Consider the following 26,185-nt stretch of genomic DNA (forward strand, 5'->3'; position numbering starts at 1 on the left):
ATGGAACACACATTTTTTGAAAGTCAATGGGCAATGCCAAAATTGACCATATTGTCATCTTTTTTCAATTGTGTGAAAAAAAAAAATATATATATTTCATTAAATTATGACAGAATTTTCAATATTGGGCAAACTATTCCTTTGAGTGTCTTATGTAAGAGCTCAATAGGGATGGCACGTGGCTTAGTCCTTGTGAGGATCAAACCAATCTTCTAGTTATGTTCATTTTGTATTAACCACTACAGCATAATATAGCTACAAAATTCCTACTGACAATAGCAATATATTATGGGTTTCTCTCAGGTACTGTATTCTCCACCAGAAGCAGCCAGGTGCACACATGCATCACTCTGGTGCTCATAAAGCTTCATTTCAAAATGCTTGTACATCTATCTTCTGTTGCCTTTATGCTCATTTTCTCAGCTCTTCTACTTCCCCTTGGTCTCCAAACAAATCAGTCACAGTGACAGAACTGCAAACAGAAGTGAGCTGATGCAATAGAAAGACCCTGGTCCAGACAGACTGCCTCTGCTAGTATCTTAAATTATACTCAGAAATCCAGCCACACAGATCTGAAGCCAAAATCAAAATGAAACAATATGAGAAATCGTATCCACTAACTACAGCATGGCATCATATTTTATTGTATTTATGTCTGTCATAGCAGCCAAGAAAGAGGTTCAGGTTGGTGTCCAGTCAGTGCAGGTGGAATAAGAAGATTTTCAGCGCCCTCTGCTGGCTGATTGTGGCCCATGGCAAAATTAATTACCTCAATGTCTGTTTCCCTTTATTAGTCAAACTTATTACTTCATACAACATATTATTATAGCAATTACATTTGAGATTGCTGAGCTGTATAATTTATGTCAGGGAATTTACACCAAAACAATAATTTACTAATTCTAATTATTTTACTAATATATGTATATGAATGTATATGTATATGAATATTGTTCCCTTTAAGGCCCCTTTTAACTGATGAAATGCTCAAAGTATAACCAAAAAGATTAAATGCACACTCAAAGCACAACCAAGGGCAGTCAAGCATTGATGCATGTTGCTTTGTTCCTTTTCTGCTGACTTTGCAGACCCACAAAAAGATGTTAGACACTTTCTCTAACTCACTGCTGCCATCTTATGCTACCATCTTTGCATGGTGCTTTGGTAAACTAGAACTTCATTCTGATTAAGCTATTATTCATTAAAAAGAAAAAGTAAATAAATAAAGGTCATAAAATCATATGAAGCAGATCATGTGTTATTTTAAAATATTTTTTTATTATTTTGAAATATATAATCTGGTTAGCAGACAGTAATATGAACTGTTTATGACAGCATCAAAGGAATGATTTCCCCCAAAAATGAAAATTTGCTGAAAATGTACTCACCCTCAGGCCATCCAAGATGTAGATGAGTTTGTTTCTTCATCCGAATAGATTTGGAGAAATGTAACATTACATTATTTGCTGTAGTGTATCAGTACAGCAACTGATATAAACATCACATTAATCCACATATAACCAACACGACTCAGTCCATCAGTTAACATTTTGTGAAGAAAAATGCTATATATTTGTATTAAACAAATCCATCATTAACTTCAAACAAGTCCTCTATGTTATTGTTTTCTCCAGTGAAAAGGTTGTCTCACCTGAATCAGTAGAGAAATATGTTACTTGTGACAACACTCTCAAACAAAAAAAATGTCAGTGGACCTTGATGTGAGAGGACAACAGGGGATGCACTTTTTCACTGGAGGAAGCATTATTATATAGATTATGGACTGAAGTAACAGTTTGAAGTTAAAAGGCCTTGATGGATTGATTTCTTATTAACCTGCAGCTTTTCACTTCACAAGACATTAATTGATGGACTGGAGTTGTGTGGATTACTTGTAGATTATTGTGATGTTTTTATCAGCTGGTTGGACTCTCATTCTGACGGCACCCATTCACTGCAGAGGATCCATTGGCGAGCGAGTGTTGTAATGCTGAATTTCTCCAAATATTTTGTGATGAAGAAACTCATCTACATGATAGATGCCCTGAGGGTGAACATATTTTAAGAACATTTTCATTTTTGGGTAGACAAACCAGAAAATATCTTGTCTACACATTTGCGAACCAGCATCAGATGCATCCACACAATGAAATGATGAGGCCTACAGCTCAGAGTTTTTCAGACAGCATAATTGACAGGAAGCACCAAGAAATCCTGCAAAGGGAGTAAGGAAGGGCCATCACTATTAGCATTCCAATCAAACAACTTCAGCGATTGAGCACTGGTAAATATACTAAGAAGAGAAGAGGGACAAGGATTATTCACAGGTCACAGAATGACAAAAGTATTTAGAACAGAATTTAGCTCTTACCTTGAGAGAAATTAATCAGACAGCAAAAAGGCCAGAGTATTAACCAGGACAGTATTTGTGGCAGAAAAAGTCTTCAGCATCAATTTGCTAAGAGTCCTGAAAGAACAAAATGAAAACGTTAGCAATTTAATCTCAACATTCCATGTTATTTTCTTTGATATTTTACATTATGGTTTTGTAACTACTCATTTTGGAATTAAATATTTCAGAACTTTTAAATTGAAAAGTTCTTACTCGGTGGAAGCACTGATCCTTTCCTCCAGACCATCAATCATTTTTACATATTTGTCGAAGACCATTTGTGTGACACTGTTACATGTTCTTTATAAACATGAAGAAAACAATGGAATTATTTAGTTAGTTAATTAACAGTATAATTGTAATAATAATACAATATTAAAATAAGACATTTCCAATGTCTAAAGTAAGAAGTATGTTGCATATAGGCATTTCTTTTAAAGCAGATATGTCGCTGTAGATATATGTGCATCTGTCCATTTGTTTTTTATTTCAAGACTCAGTTTTTTCTTACTTTTGTGCTTCATCAAGCTTCTTTTGAGTTAGTTCTCCACTGTCAATTAACTCTTTCATGAAAATGCTCCTCACTTCATCCCAGTGCCTATGAAATATGAGGTAAAAATTTCATTTGTTTGATGATTTAACTAATAGCTCTCTCTTTACTATAGCATAGACTGAGCTAAAATGCTCACAGGTGTGAAATTCTCAATGTCTGCATATTTAAAAACAAAGAATAAAAAACTGCAGTGTCATATTATTACAAATTAAAATGTTTTATTTGAAAATGTCAAATTTAAGATTAAACATTCAGGACTGGGCCTGTTGAGCAGAAAATGATTCGTTACACTTTACCTTGCTGATCGTTCGAGTCCATCATTATTAATATTTCTGTTGATCCCAATGAGAACTCTGTCCCAGATATCAAAGCATGTTGCTTTCATTTTGCTGTTGTGAACATCAACAGAGAGAGTGGCTGGGATCAGCTTTATATTTCAACAAATTCTTCACAAAGTAATAAAGTAACTTTGCATCCCGGTTGAAGCAGGTGCATGATTAAAGGAATAGTCCATCCAAAAATGAACATTTGCTGAAAATCAGCTGTTTGGACTCTCATGACGGCACCCATTCACTGCAGAGGAACCACTGGTGAGCAACTGATGTACTACAAAAGTCTTTTCCGATGAAACAACAAACTCACCTACATCTTGGATGGCCTAAGAGCGAGTACATTTTCAGTACATTTTCGTTTTTGGGTGAACTATTCCTTTATGCATACACACACAAACAAACATCAGGGCTTTACGTATTATACCGTAAATGTCGCAGTGGGTCCTCATATTCCACATTTGATGTCATTTGGTTTTTCTTGTTTATGGAGACATGCAAAATGTCATTATTAATAATATTCCATGTTTCATAAAGCGCACCCCTGGAAGACAACAGAAAAGGAAATTATTGCATTAGTGATCAAATGAATCACCACATAATCTTTAGTTTATCTACATTGTCATTGTACAGGTGTAATATGCTCAAATGTTTTTGTATTATGGCATCTATAAGATATTTTAGTGCACAGATTGATTTAACGGCTAGTGTGAGATTAAACGTGTTCTTACTTCAAATTGGACAAGATGCCTTCACCTACAAATTCAGTGAGAGTGTCTTCAGTGTCAATAAAAAAATCATTAACTTCAGACATCCCAAGGCCATTTTCAGACAAGCTTTCATAAATTGGAAGAGGGTATACTGTCACCATCTTCATAATAGCCCTGTGAAACAAAGAGCAGAGTCAATGGACATACATCTATGCATCTATAAAGGATGTTCAAACAGACTATTAAACTGGAATAAAATGCATTCATAAGGCACAGCTTATGCTTTTATACCCACACAATAAGCATAACAGCATTATGAATGATTAATGGATTTTAATCCATGCATATTTACTTGAATCATGCCTTGGGGTCTGTGGTCTCAGTTATTAGTCATACAAAGTTATTAATTCACAGTCATTTATTATTCACTGTGTGCACTGAATGAAAAGTACTGTCATACTAACCAGTTAGATTGATTGAACCTCTCATCTCCAAAAAACCCATTACCCCATCGATCATATTCTAGCGCAGCATTGTCAAAAAAGTCACCAAAATGCTCATCTGCCCAACTAGATAAGGAAAAGGAGTTTAGTTCAGTCATAGTTATTAGAAGATAGCAAACATGTCATTGCTTTGATACGGTTCTTGGTTCAATAATGATGTTATTTGTATGTTATTGAGCAACACTCAAACCAAACTCAACTTTGTGAAATCTTCAACGCTTTAAAGGAATAGTTCACCCAAAAATGAACATTTTTGAAAATGTACTCACCCTCAGGCCTACCCATTTGTTTCTTCATCAGGACAAATTTGGAGCAATTTAGCATTGCATTATTTGCTCACCAATGGATCCTCTGCAGTGAATGGCTGCCGTCACAATGAGAATCCAAACAGCTGATAAAAACATCACAATAATCCACAAGTAATCCACATGACCATTTTGTTCAGTCCATCAATTAATGTGAAGTGAAAAGCTGCAGGTTTAAGAATCATTAAGAAGTTTTTACTTCAAAACCTGGATAAAATACAAGGACTCTATCCATAATATTAAAGTCATCTCGTCTGAATCAGGAGAGAAATAAGCACAGATCAAGCACTGTTTACAAGAAAAAAAAAAAGTCCAAAACAGTTCTAAACAAATACGTTGGTGTTTTGATGTGAGAGGACAAAAGGGGATAGACTTTTTTTGATGGAGGAAGCAGTATTATGGATTGGTATTTTGGCCAGAAGCAATGGTTTAAAGTTAAAATACCTTATCTTGGACAAAACACAGATGATCACAAGAGAATAATTGTGAATAAGGATTAATTGTGTGGAATCATGTGGATTACTTGTGGATTATTGAGATGTTTTTATCTTATTCTGATGGCACCCATTCACTGCAGAGGATCCATTGGTGAGCAAATAATATAATGCTAAATTTCTCCATATCTGTTCCCATGAAAAAACAAACTCATCTACATCTTGGATGGCCTGAAGGTGAGGACATTTTCAGCAAATGTTCATTTTGGATGAACTATTGTTTTTACTTGTATTACAACTGACAACTGAATTGAATTTATCTTACGTCCAGGCTTGAAGTCCTGTCTTTGGGCTAGTAATCATATGATATTTTTCTGTATCTTTCAATACTCTCAGCTCCTTCCATCTCCTGCAACCCAAAACTTAGTTAATTATAATACATCAGTTCTTTTGTACATTCATCTTGTCACATTTTTTTAAATGTAAGACTATGTCTGTAAGACTACATAAAAAGTGCTATATAAATAATGGTGACTTGGCTTGACATTCAGGTAACTATTATGATCATAGTCTTACCTTACAGCAGCTAAATATTTGTTATGGAATGTCTGGCTCTCAGAGTATTCCAATAGTTTATCCCAGTAAAATGCAAGAACTCCAGATGCAGTTCTATGAAATACACAGTCCGTAAATAATCAGGCCACACTTTAGAGTCACTATGATTAATAAACATACAACTTAACAGATCAGTATTTTGTGTAAATTCAAAGATGAAGATGAAAACATTAAATATGTAAACAATTTTTAATATTAACCAAAAAAAATAATAATCAAAAACAGAAAATAATGCTCTTAATGAATGCCCTTACCTCAATGTTATTAGAAACTCATCCTTCTCACTCTGCCTCTCTAAGGTGGAAATTTCCATGGCCTTCTCTCTGACCAGATCCACAGACATTTGTACTCTAAAAAATATAACTGAATGATGGACTATAAAATGTATTATTATTATTTATTAGCGTTATTTGACATTTTACTCGTGACGTTTTTAGGAAACGGTACCTGCATGAAAGAATCATCTTAAATGCAAGAAGTGCCATTGATTTTGAGTGCTTTAAAACCAATGCATGACAAAACAGATCTTACTTGTCAAACAGTTGATTGATGTCTACCTTCCCAACTTCCGCAGCAACTTTTAGAATCTCAGCCACTTGAGGCTGTGCCACCCTGTTATATATCACAACAAAGAAAACAATTTCGAGTCAACATGAAAACTAATATGCTTTATATTAACATATAAACGTCTTCATCTTAACTTTTATAGATACAAAAAAAAACTGATTAATAAAACAATATGTTTACAGTACCTTACTATAAAACAGCAGCTAGACTGTAAGATTTGTTTTTATCAAATATATTATTTCAAATGGAAAGAAACAGTGAACAGCAATGTGTTAAACATGAGCTCATACACTTTGGACAGAAGGTGAACGAGGAACCCCAAGGGGTCGCTGTAGATTGGTGGAGCTCCTGGAAGGTAGCGTGACTCCACATATCTGCATTAAACAAAACCGATGAACAATGTTTAAGTTATCTATTATTTCAAAAAGATCCTGAGAAGATTATCTGCATAGAGGTGGTGGATTTGAACTGTTTAATGGATGCAAATCTCAAAACAATATTTTCAGTCATCTTGTAAATTCAGTAAAAAAAAAAAGAACTTACTTCCAGAGGTCCACCACTGTCTCGTTTTTGAAGATCCCTTTATAAAAGCCAAGTTCCCTATATATCAAATATTCAAGATGTTTCAACAAAAATATATTCAGGAAAAGACACATTCAACTTTATACATATCAGCATGCCCTTCATTAATTCATTTGCATGTTGATAAAATAATAATTGAAAAGCTATGCAATAACATTAATTGGATTAATGGTCTTCATACTTTAGAGTCCCCCTGTTCCTGGGTAATGTGCGTATCAGTCTAACCAGACCATCTCCGCAAAGGTAACCCAGTCTGCGAAAAATGCTGTTAAACACACAGAAGAAAAAATAAAATATGTTGATGATCGGGATGATTTGAAATTGCTCAGAAGGAGGAGAAAAAAAGAAATCACAGTTCCTTAAATCTAAGCAGATTGTGTTCAGCTTTATTATTCATTTTTTTAAATGTTCGTTTTAAGTTCAGTATATGATTATAAAGTGCAAACGGTATTTTGTATCCAGTGGATGAAGTACTCACTGCAGTGCTATAAAGAACTGATCGTGTCCTTCAGCTTTCTGCTCAGCACTGATCCTCTCGATCATCTCCTTCACAGAAATCCACAAGTCTTGCATATCAGTACTGTGCAGCACAGAAAACAATGCTAGTGAATTTACATTCCACATTCCAAGAAAAGTCATTGAAATATGGCCCAATGTACAGTGTTTTGACTGTATTTTGAATTAACCATTCTGCTAGAACATTATCTGTTTTTCTTACAGTGCATGGTCTATGTTAATTTTACATCATACGTCTCTGGTTTTACCCTGTTTTACTGATCTTATTGTTTTTCACAACCACTTCTGCAGCCCCTTTTAAATTGTCCAAGTATTTCAAAAAAGCTTCCGCTCCAAATGTGAAGAGTTTGTCTGCTATTTCATCATTTTCATCTTTTAGGCTGACGCCGTCCACACCTGTATATAAAAAGGACTAAATCAGCTCAAATATAAGTGACAGTGTAATATTAAATTATTTTATCAAGTCCAACTGCAGTAAATATTTTAATATCATATTTATATATATATATATAACCATTGTAAGATTAATATTATAACTTGTTCAAGAGGGCTGCCATGTCTATTAAATACCACATCAGAAAACAAGCATTATCTTACCTTTAAAGAGCAGAACAGCTAAGATTAAGACAGCTAGTGATTTGTTCATATTGTTGTTTCTTTCTCAGAGCAAAAACTAAATAAAAGAAAGAGATCACAACATATTCACTGTGGAGTATGGACTTAAACATCAGGAGTAAACAGCTGGACTTATCTCTATTAATATGAACTTTCATCTGTGTGCACGCCTACTGAATTGACCTTGCAGTCTGTCTGCTCTTACCTCTCATGGCAAGTGTTTCAATGTAAACTCTGAAGGTCACAATAGTGGTGCAGACAGTACATATTTATCATAAGTTATCAACATCAGGTTTAGGTTAGGTTAAAGGTTTTGGTCAATATGTTAAAATAAGACAATATTTTCCTTAAAACAAAAAAGCAAAAGAAAGGTTACCACATAGGCTAGTAAAATTTTAAGGTAACTAAAGTTAGTTCACAAAAAACAGTTCAGAGTAGTGCATGCATGTACATGCCAAACTGGGAAGAAAAAAAAGACAATAAATATGATTTTGACAATGTCAGATTACAGGGACTCAAGAAATGCAATGTGTCAAAATTCAACTGAATGTAGGCCATGAGTTTAATGCTCTTTGCCAATAACGGTGTGTGTGTGTGTGTGTGTGTCTTTGTCAAGGTCCATATTTCTTCAGTCAACATCAGTTTTTAGGGTCAATAACTCATTAGAGCATAAAAATGTGGAAAATCAGGAGCTGCTCAGAGTAAAATTTTAGTCTTCAGTATGTCAAAATTCTAGTAATGGTGTAATTTTCCTACACTTAAGAATAAATGTGATTAATACATTTACATTTATTCATTTAGCTGACGCTTTTATCCAAAGCGACTTACAATTGCTATATATGTCAGAGGTTACAATTGCTATATATGTCAGAGGTTACAATTGCTATATATGTCAGAGGTCGCACGCCTCTGTAGCAACTAGGGGTTAAGTGTCTTGCTCAGGGACACATTGGTGTCTCACAGTGGATTCGAACCCGGGTCTCTCACACCAAAGGCATGTGTCTTATCCACTGCGCCATCACCACCCCATTTACCTTTTAATAAAGGTAAAATTGCTACAACTAGGTCTCACCTCCTAAATGATTTAAAGGGATAGTTCACCCAAAAATGAATATTCTGTCATTAATTACTCACCCTCATGTCGTTCCAAACCCGTAATACATTCGTTTATCTTCGGAACACAAATTGAGCTATTTTTGATGAAATCTGAGAACTTTCTGACCCTGCATAGACAGCAACAAAACCGGCACGTTCAAGGTCCAGAAAGGTAATAAGGATATTGTTAAAATAGTCCACGTGACAACATATATATAGTCCTCAGCGTAAAAAGATGAATCTCAAAATCATACAGTCACTGTTGAAAGGGGTTCAAATATGCAAAAGATGCAGAATAACCAAAGAATGTGCAGGACTTGGAAGGCTTCTCTGAAGAACTACAGGCAAATGCTCAGGACAAAGATATATATAGTATAAAATCTAGTTGTTGTGATATATCATTTAATTATTTCGGTAACACTTTACAATAAGGTTCATTAGTTCACATTAGTTAACAAGATTAGTTAACATGAACTATGAATGAACAATACTTCTGTAGCATTTATTAATCTTAGTTAATGCTAATATCAGCATTTACTAATGCTTTATTAAAATCACAAGATGTGTTTGTTAACATTAGTTAATGCACTGTGAGCTAACATGAACTAACAATGATTGTATTTTTATTAACTAACATTAACAAAGATTAATAAATACTGTAATGAATGCATTGTTCATTGTTTGTTCATGTTAGTTAATACATTAACTAATGTTAACAAATGACACCTTATTGTAAATGTGTTATGACACAGTTATGACACATTTATTTAGTTGCATCTATTAATTGGACCTATTTTCAAGCGTTAACACATAAAAACAGATCCAGATGTTATTGATATTAAGCTAAGATGCTGGAGGATAAAAATGTGTAAAACAAATCCAAAGAAATGCAGCAAATCATGTTTTTAATGAAAACAAAGCATTACAGTGGAAAAAATAGAGAGGAATGTGTTTTACTCAGCATTCACTAATGCAATTATTCTAGTATTCTTTCAGAAGCAGGCATGCTAGAACAGCATCTTCGTTAAATACAGTTAATACATTGCTGGTATAATCCTGTTTATTGCCAGCAGTTGAAATCTTGACACTGCCTTCAAATATAGAGAGTTTACTCCAACAGCAGGTCCCTGACATCATTAAACATGACATCTGTGCGATGCATCAACTTCTTCAAAACTCTGAGGAACAATTAATATTGTGAAGCTTATTGATTGTACTTGATAATATGCAATATAAACTGATATTTATTATCAATCTTTTATTTACACAAAATGTGATTTTCAAATGCAGATATGGTAAGAAAATTATGATCTTACAGAAAAGTTGGATCGATCCTTTCATCAAAGCCATCAACAAGATCAGTATACTGCTTCAGTTTCTCCAGGATCTGGTGAATGGCTTGAACAAAGTTTCTTTAGAATTGAAAAACAAAGAGAGCCAGTCAAATGTGAACTTTAAAAAGATTAAACAAAGCTGAATTCATTAAACCAAAAATGGCAATTAAGAACAAACATGCCTTTATATTATTTACATTTTCAGATTTAGAGCCATATATTAACAAATAAATCCTTGTCCTTAAAACAAAACTTGATCTTTGCTTACTTTGGTGCTTCTTCAAGCTGCTTTCGAGTAAATGCGTTACGTTTCAATAACTCATTAATGATGATGTTCCTCGTATCATTCCATTTGCTGGAAAAAAAAATAACATTTCAGATTTATCGTTTGATTGCTCCCCTCATAAATGAACAAAAATCATACACAAGAACATGCTCAATTTCAGCCAACAAAGTGTCTCAGAACAAGGCAGTTCACCAGATTTCCAACCTCACCACACTGGATAGTAGATATATAAAAAATACAAAAGGACATTTCTTACCTCTGTGTTTGCTGCAATTCAGTCTCATCAAAATATCTGTTTTTTTCAAATGTGAGATAAAAGCTCCACCACTCTAGGAACACTCTCCTAATTACTCTACAGCAAACAAACAATGATTTTGAAGAGGAATACATTATATATGCATTATATGGGCAGAACACTAGCCTTCTAATCTAGACAAATATATCAACAACATACAAACATAAAAAGATCATTTATTGTTTTACTGGTTCAAAATGATTTTCATGAAGGCTTTTTTTTTTTTTACATTGTCTTACCGCAACGGCAGTAATAGTTGGTTATCTTTGCTTCTGGTTTTCTCCTGTTCAGTGGCTTCAGTAAGTAAATACAAAATGAAAGGAATGCAGCTCTCCAACAAGGTTGGTCTGCAAGACAGAAAAGAACCAATAAAAAAGTCTTAATATATTAATATTTACATAGTAAACAAATATAAACCTCACACAGATGTTTTATGTTTCTTACCCGTTAGAGGATATCTGGTTCCCTTCAAGAATAAGAGTTATGCGGTTAACTTTGTGAAGAAGCCTGTTGATTTCAGTAAACCCAAAGCCGACTTCAGACAGTTTTTCATAAACAGGAAGAGAGTAAACAACTGTGCTTTTGACAACAGCCCTGTGAAACATACAAAAGAAAATTCAGTCATTAACATTGCTTTAGGTATTCTGTCAGATGTTTATTAAATATATCTATTTGAACTACATGAAGTGTCAGATATGTGGTTACATATTCATTTACCATAAATAATGTGACATTTCATTTCAAATGAACTTTAAAATCAGATTTACCAGTTGGACTGATTGAATCTGTCCAAACCAAGAGCTGCATTTCCACGATTATAATATTCCTGGGCCGCGGCCTCAAAGAATTGACCAAAAGTAAGTTCAGCCCAACTAGAAAAGAAAAATGGAATGATAAATGACAGATGAACGATACAATGAAGAGTAAAACCTCCAAAATAAAATTGAACCCGTTCAACAGAATTCAACTCAACAGTTATTCAGATTAACATACCGATAGTGAATCATTTTGGTGATTCTAATGATAATTATGAAATGAAAAAATGAGAATAGCCCTGGGATTAATTATGTATTGGTTTAAATTCCACATTTTGAGTATCTTTCTTCCTTACTTTAAAAGTTTACGCCTTGTATCTGGGTCTAAAAGCACATGATACTTTTCACTTGAGTTTTTCAATTCGGTTAGCTCCGCCCATTGCCTGTAACACACAAAACTCAGATTTTCTTTAATGCTCATTTTTCTTCATATTCTCATACATTTGTGCAGCTCTATAGTCTTACTTCATTGAATCCAAGTATTCTGCATGGAACGATGGGCTTTCAGTGTGTTCCAAAACTTTATCCCAGTAAAAAACAATCATTCCAGATGCAGTTCTAGGAAACAGAAAAAGGAAAATAGTTAGTTAGAGATGTCTTTTAAACAGATTAAGTACAATATTGAAGTTAACGAAGGCTTTTACCTTAATGATATAAGGAAATCATTCTTCTCTTTTTGTCTTTCTAAAATTGAAATTTCAAAGGCTTTCTGTCTGATCTGATCCATAACCATCTGCCCGCTTTGGACAAGACAACGCGTGGTTAAAATGACATGCAATGTAATGGGGCTTATAGGTGCATTTTAGCCCAACACGTTAAATGTGGAGGACAATGATTCAGTTTAGTTGCTTTGAGCTCTAACAGCATGGTTTTAAACAGCTCTTACTCCTTGTGAAGTTGGTTCAAATCTGTTTTTCCAATCTCTATAACAGTATCCGCCCCAGCTTCAAGCATGTTCACCAGCTGGGACTTCACCATCCTGTTTGATCCCAGAAATACACAATGTAACCTTTTAATACCCCGCACTGTAAAATTACTTTGTAAAATGTATATAAACACATTTACACATTTGATCACATTCATTACAAAATCTGATCATACAGATAAATTAAATGCAGCATTAAACAAGTCCAAATGAAGGTGTAGTGAAGTCATACGCCTTAGCCAGAAGGTGACTGAAGAACTGCATGGGTTTACTGTAGACTGGAGGAGCTCCTGGAAGATAGTATGACTCCACTTCTCTAATAAACAAGTCACATGAATATATCAAGTTATGAGCAAAATCGGAGAGGCGCATAGCATGGATGGTGGATTTGTAAGGCCATTATATTCAATGCACAAACACATCTTTGACGAGAAATATGGCAAAGCAACACTAGAGTTGTCTACCCTCAGTGAACACATGCTTACTTCCAGATGCCTGCCATTGTCTCGTTTTTTAAGGTCTCACGATAAATCTTCATATACCTGTAGAAGAAAAGCACATTTGTGGGTAATACATTACTCGTGGGATTCAGAGAACTGCTCAGAGGTAAACAAGATCCGTTACTGGCTTGTGTAAAGATAATAAAGCTCTTACGGAAAGAAAAACTTGTCATAGACCTCCCAGATCATCAACTTAAATGTACTACCAGCCATTAACGTAATGTGAAGTAATCTCCTGTGAATCAAAGAACAGAAGCTATAAATATATATTTTTAAATCACCAAAAAAATTCATTACATAAAATAAAACTAATTTGTTCTTTATCTAATAAGTTATTAACTAAGAACAATAACTATAACTTTAACTATAAGGTTATAAAACATATTCTAATCATTCTAAGAGAATTGAGAAGTTCACATCACAACTATAACAATAGATTACTAACAACAGAGACCTAAATTACTTTATTTAGTCTTCTTGGAATTGAGGTTTAAAAGATGATAAATATTCAGTAATATCTTTGATTTAACTGCACTGTCACAAGTGAATATGAACTATGAACTAAATTAAGCTGGATAATGACACTTTGCAACAGTGTTGAACTGAATCAACACTGAACTAAATTAAACTGAATAATGATACTATTGTCTTTTTAGAGCTGGTTTAAATAAACCAAGAACACTGCATTACTACTGGCATTACTTCTTGTTATTACTGTGAATACTTTTATATAGTCCTCAGCGTAAAAAGATGAATCTCAAAATCATACAGTCGCTGTTGAAAGGGGTTCAAATATGCAAAAGATGCAGAATAACCAAAGAATGTGCAGGACTTGGAAGGCTTCTCTGAAGAACTACAGGCAAATGCTCAGGACAAAGAACTCATTAACAACTATCACAAAAACATCCAAATTACAACACAGCTTATTAAGAATTAAGCATATATATATAAACTGTTGAACCTTTGTGAATCGTGTTCTTGACATGAGCTCAGAATAAAGAATGTTATTATAATTATACAGTAATATAATCATGGTGGACAGACTTACTGTGGCGATATATCTGAATTATCCTGGCTCTCTCTAGCACTCTCCATATCTTTCACTATGTTTGCCAACTCTCTTAAGGATTTCATGTATCCTTGGATAGAAATCCTGTAAAATTACAGAAAAAGGTTATGACCAGGCAACAGCTAAACCAACAGTGCATAATCCATAGCTGATCTTACCTTGATTTTCTGAACTGATCATCTCTCACTAATTTCTCTGTAGCGTTTCTGACTTTCTCCAGGAAGTCTAAAAAGACTACAGTCCCAGAGTTGAGGATTTGTCCTCTTAAGTCATCATGTGATTTAGCACTCTGCACACCTTCAAAAACAGAATCATCTGCGTCAGAGATACAGAACGAGTAATAACTACCACAAAAGACAAAGCCAATTCATCCAGAACTACTGCTTTTGTCAAATAAAATGTAGTTTCAGTTTAAATAGTGCACCACAAAGACAGGACTTTTTTTTTTTTACTATACCACAGCAGCAGAGAAATGCAGTTAAACTGAAGATGGCCAAAATCTTATTCATGTTTCTGTTTTATGCTGTAAGAGAGGAAAAAAGATAGGTAGCACTATGCACGCCATTAAGGAGTCAGAAAACCAGTCAATGATGTCTATTTTGTAATGAATATCATTGACCACAGAAGCGATGAACAATACCTTTTTGAGTCTGTGCAAACGAAATAGCCCTCACTGTCTGACTGTTGCTTATATGGGTCATCACATGGTCTATGGCAAGCCGTTTTGACTTTTATTCATTCTCAGGATATGAATTCTTGAGATCAACAATTCAATTGTCACTAGTTAAAATGTTAATTCTTGATATCAGGAATTAGATTTCTACTAGTAACAATGGCTATTTTTGATATCAGCAATTACATTTCCACTAGTAACCATGTTAATTCTTGATATCAACAATTCAGTTTTCACTAGTTAAATGTCACCATAGGCTGCCATTCAAAATCAATTGTTGATATCAATAATTAATTTCTTACTAGTTGAAATTCCAATTTCACATCAGAAATACAATTCTTACTACTAAAAATGTCAATTCTTGATATCAACATCAAAACATTCATCAGAAATGAACATTGTCACTAGTGACAATTAAATTGTTGATATCAAGAATTAACATTGTTACTAGGGGAAATGTAATTGCCGTTATCAAAAATAGCCATTGTTACTAGTAGAAATCTAATTCCTGATATCAAGAATTAGCATTTTAACTAGTGAAAATTGAATTGTTGATATCAAGAATTCATATCCTGAGAAGGAATAAAAGTCAAAACGGCTTGCCATACATGGTCATGAGTAAATGTGAGTACATTTCAACAGTGAGTGGGACAGAAGAGTAGCACGGCGGGACTAAACAAACATTTATCTGTTAATATTTGAATGTTTTGCCCATTGGTTCGAACTGATGGTGTCAATTCAGATCAACTTTCCACAGGCAAAATTGGACAAAAGGAGGCTCTTCCTATTATTAATAGTGAGCATGTAAATTTAAATTCTAGCACGTTTAGATGAGATTAGCATGAACAAGATGGTGTTGCATGATTATTTCATAACAGACAATAAAATGTAACTTTTCAGAATTAGTTATAAAAATGCTCAATATTAAATCATAACAAATCTTAAAATAAAATTACAAAAGGCATGTCAAAGAAGAATCTTATTTAACTATTAAAACAGAAATATAAAAGCTGACTGAATGATTCTAGGCATTTAGCATAGACGCTGATGTTGAATAAGTGAAATGTAAATCTAATTCTCTAAAGTAACTTTATATATCCAACGTAATATAATTTTGATCAGTAGACATTGTGTTTGAATAATTAAACCTTCCAAATGCTCAGTTAATCCAAAAATATTTTCAGGTAAAATCAAGTCCTTTAAAAGACAAATGAAAGCCATTTTTTCTCTGAAATAACATGCTCTATTGAAGTATACAGTGGTCAATTTTGATTTCACATTGACTTAAAATATTTGAAAAAAAACAAAAGATTGCTCTTTGTTCAAATATTTTTGTATCTTTATTACATACAGAACATCATAAATAAAAAAGTGTGTAGAAAAATTTAACAGATTTAGAAATTCTTGTATACAACTTTATACAAAGATTCACTCTGAGTGGGATCACGTTCAGTGATGGAATCAAGCCGCAGTCTTCATTTTTAATAAGCACACTTCAATTCTGTACAAAAGCATGAGGGAAGAGGGATCCGGGAATTCTCTGGAAAAACAAACAAATTAAACAAACAACCCCTAGTCACATTGCATAAAATCAAAGCTAGTGCAGGATTATCCCAGCATTCTTTATACTACTGTATGCACTGTAACTTACTAGCACTGATGTACTGAGGTAGTCAACCCAAATGGAGATGAGTCGGTCTAAACGTGCTGCGAGAGGAAGGGTATCAAAAGAAGACACATGGCTATTAGCAGCGCATCGGCTGTTTCCAGCTGAAGCCGCCATTCATGAGTATGGTTTTGAATATTTCCTTAAATACTTGTGCACTGATGATCAGAATGGGATTTTTCACATATTTAACACTACAACAGTGATCCTAATATGTAGAATATTACAATTGACCCCCCAAAAGACTGGCCTCAAGATATAAAAGCAAATAAAAACTTGGAGTCTTGAAGAATGGTAATCTGTACATGACCCAGAATGCTGTAAAATGGTCTGTATATGCATTCAGAGCAAAGGTACGCTAACTTAAATTAATGTGCCAGTCAAGGGTGTTAAATTTGGTTTTAAAATGTGTTATAAATGACGCATTTAATTGCACCCATTAAGAAAAAAAAAAACACTTGAGAAATATACAAACTTCAATGTTCTGGAAACACACAGGCTCCCGTTAGAAACTAGGTTGTGTGGCAAGATTGTTCATGGTTTGACTAAAAAGTACATCTGTTCTGGAGAATATGTACAGTGTTTACATTTCCAAAAAAAGAGAGCAAAGATTATTAAGGTGCTGTTGAGGACGGCCTATAACAGGAACTCCTCTTGATTCAGTAGCAAAAATAATCACACCCTTTTAAACTTCAGGGTCTCCTCCACTATGAAAACCTCTGTACATTTATTTTGACACTCAAGGATCCTTCCAGAATAGATCTACTGCATTACCAGCCACCAGTGGCAATTTAAAAGGCATGCTGGGACAAAGTAGCATAAGGACAGGTGAAATAATTAAGTAAAGGTTATTCATTTGAGGTCAAGATTTTTAATTGTTGAATCAAAGCAAACGGCCTCATCCAGTGCAGGACATTACTGGGTTGTTGAATGTTGGAGTAGGAAATATAACTCGATGGAGGTAACCAATCAAGACGTGCTGGAGGTCTAAAAAGGCTACACACCCTGCCAAACAATCTCAATATTGTTTCCTTCAGAATAAATTCATCTCCACAACATTAAGCACCCGTAAAGAGTGTCTTCCTTCATAAATAGCCACCCACACCAAAATATCCACTCCTAAACCTCCTTTCCCCACCCATTTGCCATTGAGTAAACATGCCTGTTTTAGTTCAGGAAGCGTCGGCAGCGCCGGGCCCCGCAGTTACAGTGCAATTTGTTGTTTGCATCTTCAATGGGGAACTTGTAGTCGTAGGTGAGCTCCTCTCCGCGATAAATCTTCCGCAGGGCGAATATAACGATGTGCTTCTGGCCCTCCACATTGATGACTCTTGAGTAACAGTTAGGGTCGCAGGAGTGATTTATAAATCGTGCTGCGTTTCCGTGCACGGTGGCGTCAACCACGTCAAAGTCGTCAATGCGAAACATGTAGCAGCCGATGCCCTTTGAGGAAAGAGAGGCAGGAAACAGACAGTAGGTTTGGAATTCAACATCACTGCAGTGTAAGAGGATAAATAGAGGTTTTTAAGCAAAAACTGTGTATCACTCCTGAGAAATAACTTTTACCTTGCTGTCATAGTATTTCTCCCTTTTGTCAGTGAGAACTGAGCGGATGACGTTGCCAGCGTACTCGATCACCATCTCTCCAGCCTCGATGTTCCTCTTGCAGAAAAGACCACGGCCATGTATAGCAGATCTGTCATGGAGATGATGAATTGCACCAATTACTTTTGCTCTTAAAATTAATGTTCATTCCATCTTTTTTATTGGCATGGGATTTGTTAAGCGATTTTACACAGCTAGTTGTTATGCTGCAATACCCTGTATCTATCGGGAAGGGATTACCTGTAAACTCCCACAGCCTCTTTAGAGGTTTTCTCCAAGTGTCTGAACCTCATAGCCATTGGCAACTCCGTACTTGTGGCACGTCTAAAGGGAAGTCAAAATAACAGGATGAGTCACAAAAAAACTAAAAAATGTTTTTAGTAATGCACTGATTTTACATACTTAAACAAAATTATGAATTAATTATTTTGGTATTATAGTTGATAAACAACACGAGGCTTGTTTCATCTATCTTTTAAGTGGCACAAATAAATTTAAAGGAATAGTTCACCCAAAAATGACAATTCTGTCATTAATTACTCACCCTCATGTCGATCCAAACCCGTAAGACCTTCATTACTCTTCGGAAAATAAATTAAAATATTTCTGATGAAATCCGAGAGCTTTCTAAACCTGCATAGACAGCAAGGAAGCTACCACATTCAAGGCACAGAAATTTAGTAAGGACATCATTGTGACATCAGTGGTTCAACCTAAATTTTATGAAGCTATGACAAAGAAAACAAAAATAAAGACTTTATTGAACAATTTCTTCTCTTCCGTGTGAGACTTGTTTTCTTTGCACACAAAACGTATGCTTCATAAAATTATGACTGAAACACTGATGTCACATGGACTATTTTTAAGTTGTCCTTACAACGTTTCTGGGCCTTGAACATGTCAGTTGTATTGCCATCTATGGAGGGTCAGAAAGCTCTCCAATTTCATCAAAAATATCTTAATTTGTGTTCCAAAGATGAACGAAGGTCTTACAGGTTTGGAACGACATGTGGGTGAGTAATTAATGACAGAATTTTCATTTTTGGGTGAACTTTTTCAAATATGTTGCTGAGTGTCTAACCTGCTGGATTTTAGCATAACGTCATCCTCTTCATCATCACATGGCCTCGACTCAGGAAGCTGACGATGTTGTGATGCCAGGAAATTGAACATATCAAAGGTAGATTTTCTGTGTGTTGGTGTGGGGGGGTTAAGAGAGGCCATTTTTTATTTCCACATTTGGAAAGGAACAAATAAAGCAACTCAAAGTCTTATGTGAGACGTAGAGTTCACAGATACTTACCGCACATAGACCTCTGCGCGGGCACAGCCACTGGGGTTTACTGGCAGCTCTTCTTCTGCTACTTCATGCTGGTGGAAACGGAAACTGTGCTTCTGGCAGAGAGAAGCACCCTGCAGCTGCTCCAGCAGAAAGAGCACAGCATCGTGGAGGACACCTAGAACCCTGGCACCGCTTACCCTGTTGAAGGGAAACTGCTCTAGCCGACAGCCTACCCGTGCCTCCTGGACACCATCCATTACTGCCTTCCACGCCACTGAAAAAACACCATAGAGGAAACATAATAATGTGCCAGAGTGTGAAAGGAATAAACTCACTGTTATTCTTATAACATAGTGTCACTACAAGGTTTATCAATACTGACCATCCATGCTGTCAGCTTCTACGCTAAAGCCATCTTCACTGGTAATCTGGAAGCGCAGGTGGGGCAGATACTGACTGGCACACTTATCCTGCTTGCCTGGTGATGGAGAGTCCTCATCTGAACTCCAACCTGAAACAATTACACATGCAGTGAACTTTCAAAACCTCTGTTACAGTTCAAATTCACTGAATTAGCTATAGCAACTAAAATGTTTCTAAAGCAACAATAGCTCATATTCACCTGCATAGGGGGCCCAGTCTGAGGAATTACCATGTTTGTAGCTCATACACTGAGATTTAGCACTGTCCCGTGTGTCATTTCCCTGCACCGAAGTGGGCTCGGATTCATTTGGAGTAATTCTAAAAAGAGGAAAAACAAAACATTACGGTCATCTTTGGTAAAGCATAAGTAAATGTGATTTTAAGTCATCAGCACTGACCTCTCCTTTACATCATTCTTTGGCTGGTCAAGAGATCCAACATCAGGGTCGTCAAAGTCGAGCACATCCTTTACACTTGGGGCCTTTATTCTAACCCGGTTTGATCTAAACATAAATACCATCTAAAAATTAATAACATCTAGTTTGAATATTCAAAATGACATTTTTAGTTGTGTTAATGACTAGTCAGTCTTAAGGCTTTGGTTTAGAGGACAGGTCCACCAAAAAGTTTGTATTTTTGTTAAAAGTAGTTTTTTTAATGCCAAAAAAATAAATAAAAAATTCAGTGAGGTTGTAAATGCTTTTTTCACAACACTGCTACCTTTTACTGCACAAAACAATATCATGATTGTGATAGACTGTTAACATGCGAAAAAAACAACGACTGTACATCCCCTCCTATAACCCGGGTCTCTAAAACAATCTGCAATAATGATCCACAACTTGACCACCCTGACTAAATTTGACTGAATATTTGTCCCTACCTGCTGTGGTCATCCTGGGAACAAGGTCCCATCTGGTCCAAGAAGTCTGTACGGCATCTTTTCACACCAATTCGATCAGTAACTGAAGACACTCTCTTGATCTTGACTTGAGGTCTTGAGTGGGACAAGATGTTGGGTTGAGTTCGAAGATGAAACCCAGGGAATGAATCCTTTGATTCAGGAGAGAGGCGTTTTTCGAGGTGGAGCTGAGAAGGGCTCATGCCAGTGGGACTTGCTATATCACGGTGACTTGCCATTGCTTTGTCGATTATCTCCTGGGCCACTTCCTTCTGCCCACTTTCAGAAATCAAGCCAGTTCTTTCTATCGACGGACTTATGCTGTGCAATTGGCTTACAGGATAACTCTGAGGAATCCTCCTGATTAGCACCTGGGTTGGTGGTGTTGCTCTGTTGTTGCTGCTGTAAGATATGATACGCGTTGGTGTGGTTTTGCTGAAACTACCCTGAGGCACTGGTATCACCATAACCTTAGGGACAGGTCGCTGGAGAACATTACTGCTGTGTATTATCTTCGCAATCTGGCTGATTTGGGTGTACGAGGGAGAATTAGAGCTATGTAATTGGTATGTATTAGTCTGTGGGTTTTTCACTAGAATCTGTCCTGCACGGTTGACCAGAAGAACCTGAGGTGTAGGGGGTGTACCAGGTAAACACTGGGGCAGAGACTGTTCAGTCACTTGTTTTGAGGTGGCAATGCGTATAGCGATCCTATGACCCTTAGTGGCTTCCTTAGGCAGAGCTCCAAAACCATTCATTAAAACCGAAGCAGGAGCAAGCGGAGTTCCTTGTGGTGCAACAGAAATGGTGGGAGAAGATGAAACAACATTGAAAGGCAAGGAAAGTGGCAGAGAGTTGGCAACAGGCATTGCCATATGGAAGGGTTTGGGTTGGGAGCCAGGTTGTATGGTCACAAAACATCTTTTTGTGGGCGCAGCTGGTGCAACAACATGAATTGTTCTAGTACTACACATTGGCACAGTGCCTGCCGGTTTCTCAACAGGTGACAAACCTCTCTTCAAAACAGGTTCGTCCTTGTTTACTGGTGAGGAATCAGTTGCCGCCACAGGACCAGCAGCATTTTCTGTCAAGTCCAAAACTCTGCCATCAACAGCCGATATGAAATTCCCACTGGTGTCATCCAAGAACACTTCCTGCAAACCTTCTGTTGATTCATTTTCAAGCAAGACTTCTTGGGTCGTAACAAGATCACTGCCTTTGCAAAGGATGGGGGTTGTTGCTTTTAGTTCATCTGGAAATGACTCTTGTCCATTGGATACTTCAGAATCAATAATTACGTTTCCACCATCTTGTAAAGGAGTTATTTCCTGAATTTCCTGTTCTTCATAGACTAGGTCCATGTTTTGAGTCTCTAGCTGAGAATTCTGATCAACAGAATCTGTTGTATGTGGATTTGCAATAGGTGATCTTGGGCAAATTAGCTGCCCATCGCCAAGGGTTCTGCCCTTGTTTGGACCAGTGCGCTTTAATGGCTCGGTATCCTGACTACAAAAACTACTTCCTACTTCCTGAGTATCATCGTCTGCATTGGCTTCACCTGTATCACTCTCCGAGTCATTATCAGCTCCATCCAGCTGAGAGATGGACCCTGAGTTAGGAAGGACTGAGAGACCTGCCTGTGCAGATTCTTTGGCAGGTTCACGGACCAGAACTGTGCGAGAGAAATTCAGATAATGGTCAGCAACAATATTATCTGTTTCCAGTTGCATCTCTGAAGTCAAGTCCTTCCTGCCAGTGCTGAATTTGCAGGCTCCTTCTTCTGCATCTCCCTCACCACCTTGAGGGTCACAGTCCAGAGCCACATTTTCATTGAGCAAAGCCTCATCAAATTCAAGCTTTGCATTTAATACCGAGGCCACTGCCACATCTGTGTCTGGATCAAAGTGCGCAGAGAGCAGTTCTTGATTCGACTTGTCGGATGAGGCAGGAATTATGTGGCTTGGTGCGCCTGCAGCCTCCTCTGAAAAGGCAAAGATCCCTTGAGCCACCTCATCAGTCTTATGCTGTGTGGTTTTGAAAGGCTCTTTATGTCTTGGGGAGTGGTGGACAGATGAACGTAAGGTGGAAGAGGGACTTTGTAGAGCTGCTTGTGGAGGAGAGGGTCCTGAGGTGATGCTAGAGGGAGACAAAGAGGAAGGTCTCCCCCTTTGTCGAGGTGAGGTGGAGCTCATGAGGTTCTCGGTTGCACCAAGTGGTGAGACAGGGGGGCTGAATGAAAGCGACCTTGGATGAATCATGCCCCCTGATCGCAAAGCCATTGGGCCTGACAGTACAACAGGGGGTGGAGAGGCATTTCGGCTACGTGTGGAAAGTCTTCTTGTTGTACGTCGCGTCTCATCAAGGTCACTAATGGTCAAAATGTGATGGGATGTGGAAACAGCATTTCCTGAGAAGGAATTTTAAGATAATTATGTATGACTTCATTATGAATAATCAAGGCTTAACAGGATAGCTCACACAAAAATGTAAATTCTGTCATTATTTACGCAGCATCATGTCATTCCAAACCCATAAGAGTTTAATCTTCGAAAGTATTTAGCTGTATTTAGTACTAATCTTTGAAACTGATGAAACCTGAAAAGTTTAATGTACCCAAATCTTCCAAAAACGTCACAAAGGCGTCGTAAAAGTGGTTAAATCCAAGTCTTGTGAAGAGATACGATTGCTTTATATGAACAGATTTAATTTTTACATATTTTATTTACATCTAAAAAGTGATTGACACATACATGGGTACAAGCTACAGTGTTTCCCCTAGGTTTATGGCTTTTTGGGGGGGGGGGGGGTGTTCCGTTTTTTACCAGCATAAAAACATTCATTTAATTTATCTTTTATTTAATGAAAATTAAACAAATCTTATTTTTTGGGAAAATAAAGGGGATTTAATATTACAATTAAAACACTGAAGACATATTTTATGATTATTCCTTAAAAATAAGGTTTTAATCATTTTAGTAGGCTATTACGTACAGTCTACTGAACAATAGGAATATATTTCAGCCGCAATGTCTATAATTGAAACCCAAACTTTTATTCTGACGGATTGCCGTGAATACCTTTACATTTCTGTGTGTATATGATAAGAGGATAGTTTTACTCAAATGAAACAGTCAAATGCTCATGAATTGACACTCTGAGCAGTTCTGGAGATGTTGTTGTTCGTGTATTTATGTCCTCATTTAGGCAGAGGTTAATATCACTGCAAGCCTCATGCACAATTCTGTATGAGTAGCAAACAAAACCGTGCGTCTGCGCCATACATTAACACAGAGACAGGCAGAAGTCATAGTGTTTGTGTGTGTGTGTGTGTGTGTGTGTGCGCGCATCGAGGTGGAACTCCGCTGTGCGCATACAGAGAGCGCGAATGTAATGTTAGAGACAGAAATAACATGCCGTTGTGTAAATAAGACAAATAACATAAGGCTACTTAGTTTAATAAAAGAACAAGGTATAGACCTGTTCTATAGGAAAGGTAACTTTAAATGACTTCTGTTGTGATCTGGCGCTATAGAGAAAATAAAATTAAATCAAATGAACTTGACCTTCAAGAGGGGCGGGGGGTGCCGTTGGGGGGACTATATATAAGCTAGATATATATGTGTGTGTGTGTGTGGGGGGATCATTGTTTAGATGCAAAATTTGTTCAACATATGATGCATTCATGTCTCTTCACAAGCTAGGGACAGAAGCCTCAGGTTTCATTAAAACATTTTATATGTGTTTCGAAGATTACCTTACAAAGATTAGTCTTATGGGTTTGGAATGACATGAAGGTGAGTAAATGACAACAATTTGAATTTTTGGCTGATGGATCCCCTGAATCACATAAAAATTTGATGTAATTTGATTTATTTGTTTGGTAAATGAACATAACTTCAAACTGATGCAAAGATCTTACCTGGGGAAGGTAATGGTCTGGACATTCCACCTGCTGGTCTCCTGCTGTGTAGATAGCCAGGAGTCTTGCCTCCGGCCCCTGAGTCTTGTTTGGTCTTGGAGGGAGTGCTGGGGGGCAGCTCAGGTGAAAAGGACTCGCTATCTGTGCCATCCTCATCTATAAGACAGCGATATTAATAAAAAAAAACACTAATTACACAGATTCCACACAATATTGCCCCTCTAACATATATACATTTAAAAAAACACACCATTGTGAGCTTTTGGACTGTGTACAATTGTGTGATTTTCTCCCTGGTCCACCATGGAGCTAGGAGCTTTGCATCGTATTGATGGTCGCACCTCTGTCACTTTACAAGTGTACCGGCATCGCCTGTGAGGGTCAACGGTGCTCCAATACCATCTAGAACATCTGAAACCACATCAAATTATGTGAACAAGTATGGCTCCTCATAATTAATAAATAAACAGAAATTAAAGTGTCATCTGAAACTGATGCTAGTGTTTTGTTCACAGTTCTGCTTAATTTATTTTACCTTGATTTCAGAGGAAGACGCTTTTTAAAAATTATTTCATGGACAATAAATATATTACAAAAAATGTGGATGGCGCTTTGATAACTGATCAAAGACAACACCAAATTAATTAATTCATGATCAAGTGAAAGCTGAGTGACTTTAAACTTCATATTACTCACTGGTAACCAACTGGATACAATTTTCCAGAATTTGCAGACAGCTCCGTCAGAACACCAAGTTTTTGTACATGTAGAGACCCTGCATGGATACATAAATCACGTTAAACTTTCTTATTTTTAACGAACCATCAGAGAAAAAAAACATTACCTGTTTACTCACCAATCATCACATTTACAGACTCTGGCTCCAAGCCTGTTAGAAACTTCCTACGCAGACTAATTCCATCAAAATCTACATAGACCCTTCTGAGAACTTCAAACCCATTGCCTTGTTCAATCTACAAAAACAAAAGCTTGTTTACATTCTTCACACTTCAATTATACAGTAACTGTAAAACATATCAGTTTGCTCAAACATACACACCTTATTGTTTATGAGGTCACGATGTTTGTAACAGTACACTTTCTTATCACACTGGAAGACACAGTTGCTGGCACGAGCACACATGAAGTGGTAGTTACTCTGACACGAGTTAAGACAACAGCCCACAGTCGCCCCTGTCTGGCCACAACGCTCACAGCGCTAGCAAAAAAGGTAAAATTAATACATTTATTTCACTAACGCATATAATATTGTATT

At 36.4% G+C, this 26,185-nt stretch overlaps 3 protein-coding genes across 7 annotated transcripts in view; all 3 read right to left on the reverse strand.

Moving 5' to 3' along the window:
• Nucleotides 1–1,683: 1,683 nt before the first annotated feature.
• Nucleotides 1,684–8,257, reverse strand: LOC306846867 (uncharacterized protein). Its single transcript, XM_079380540.1, has 18 exons — nt 8,104–8,257; nt 7,755–7,902; nt 7,469–7,570; nt 7,172–7,255; nt 6,952–7,008; nt 6,699–6,782; nt 6,373–6,453; nt 6,096–6,191; nt 5,803–5,895; nt 5,552–5,635; nt 4,449–4,553; nt 4,006–4,158; nt 3,702–3,818; nt 3,242–3,334; nt 2,904–2,990; nt 2,606–2,692; nt 2,372–2,467; nt 1,684–2,214 (listed from the first exon to the last, which is right to left on the reverse strand). Exons 1-17 carry the CDS (start codon nt 8,150–8,152, stop codon nt 2,383–2,385), a joined length of 1,605 nt encoding a protein of 534 aa, XP_079236666.1. The 5' UTR covers nt 8,153–8,257; the 3' UTR covers nt 1,684–2,214; nt 2,372–2,382.
• Nucleotides 8,258–10,104: 1,847 nt separating this feature from the next.
• On the reverse strand, nt 10,105–15,139 carry LOC306846877 (uncharacterized protein). Its single transcript, XM_079380552.1, has 18 exons — nt 15,081–15,139; nt 14,898–14,963; nt 14,599–14,737; nt 14,420–14,524; nt 13,526–13,606; nt 13,357–13,413; nt 13,104–13,187; nt 12,833–12,925; nt 12,591–12,686; nt 12,412–12,504; nt 12,243–12,329; nt 11,899–12,003; nt 11,576–11,725; nt 11,371–11,478; nt 11,093–11,188; nt 10,819–10,905; nt 10,533–10,628; nt 10,105–10,394 (listed from the first exon to the last, which is right to left on the reverse strand). The coding sequence occupies exons 2-18, from the start codon at nt 14,947–14,949 to the stop codon at nt 10,325–10,327; spliced, it is 1,599 nt and encodes a 532-aa protein (XP_079236678.1). The 5' UTR covers nt 14,950–14,963; nt 15,081–15,139; the 3' UTR covers nt 10,105–10,324.
• Nucleotides 15,140–16,383: 1,244 nt separating this feature from the next.
• The window catches only part of LOC306846878 (histone-lysine N-methyltransferase 2B-like), a 39,112-nt gene continuing 29,310 nt past the window's right edge, over nt 16,384–26,185 (reverse strand). For all 5 annotated transcript variants that reach the window (XM_079380554.1, XM_079380557.1, XM_079380555.1 and 2 more), the window contains 14 exons: nt 25,970–26,128; nt 25,766–25,883; nt 25,606–25,684; nt 25,160–25,320; nt 24,910–25,065; nt 20,973–23,397; nt 20,488–20,592; nt 20,289–20,407; nt 20,049–20,177; nt 19,688–19,940; nt 19,466–19,573; nt 18,625–18,708; nt 18,346–18,475; nt 16,384–18,222 (listed from right to left, as the gene is read on the reverse strand). In XM_079380554.1, the coding sequence (XP_079236680.1) occupies nt 17,947–18,222; nt 18,346–18,475; nt 18,625–18,708; nt 19,466–19,573; nt 19,688–19,940; nt 20,049–20,177; nt 20,289–20,407; nt 20,488–20,592; nt 20,973–23,397; nt 24,910–25,065; nt 25,160–25,320; nt 25,606–25,684; nt 25,766–25,883; nt 25,970–26,128 (4,302 nt within the window). In that variant the 3' untranslated portion in view covers nt 16,384–17,946. The remainder of the gene's footprint in view (nt 18,223–18,345; nt 18,476–18,624; nt 18,709–19,465; nt 19,574–19,687; nt 19,941–20,048; nt 20,178–20,288; nt 20,408–20,487; nt 20,593–20,972; nt 23,398–24,909; nt 25,066–25,159; nt 25,321–25,605; nt 25,685–25,765; nt 25,884–25,969; nt 26,129–26,185) is intronic.

Source organism: Barbus barbus (assembly GCF_936440315.1).
Source record: "Barbus barbus genome assembly, chromosome: 27".
In the NCBI taxonomy this organism is placed as follows: Eukaryota; Metazoa; Chordata; class Actinopteri; order Cypriniformes; family Cyprinidae; genus Barbus; species Barbus barbus.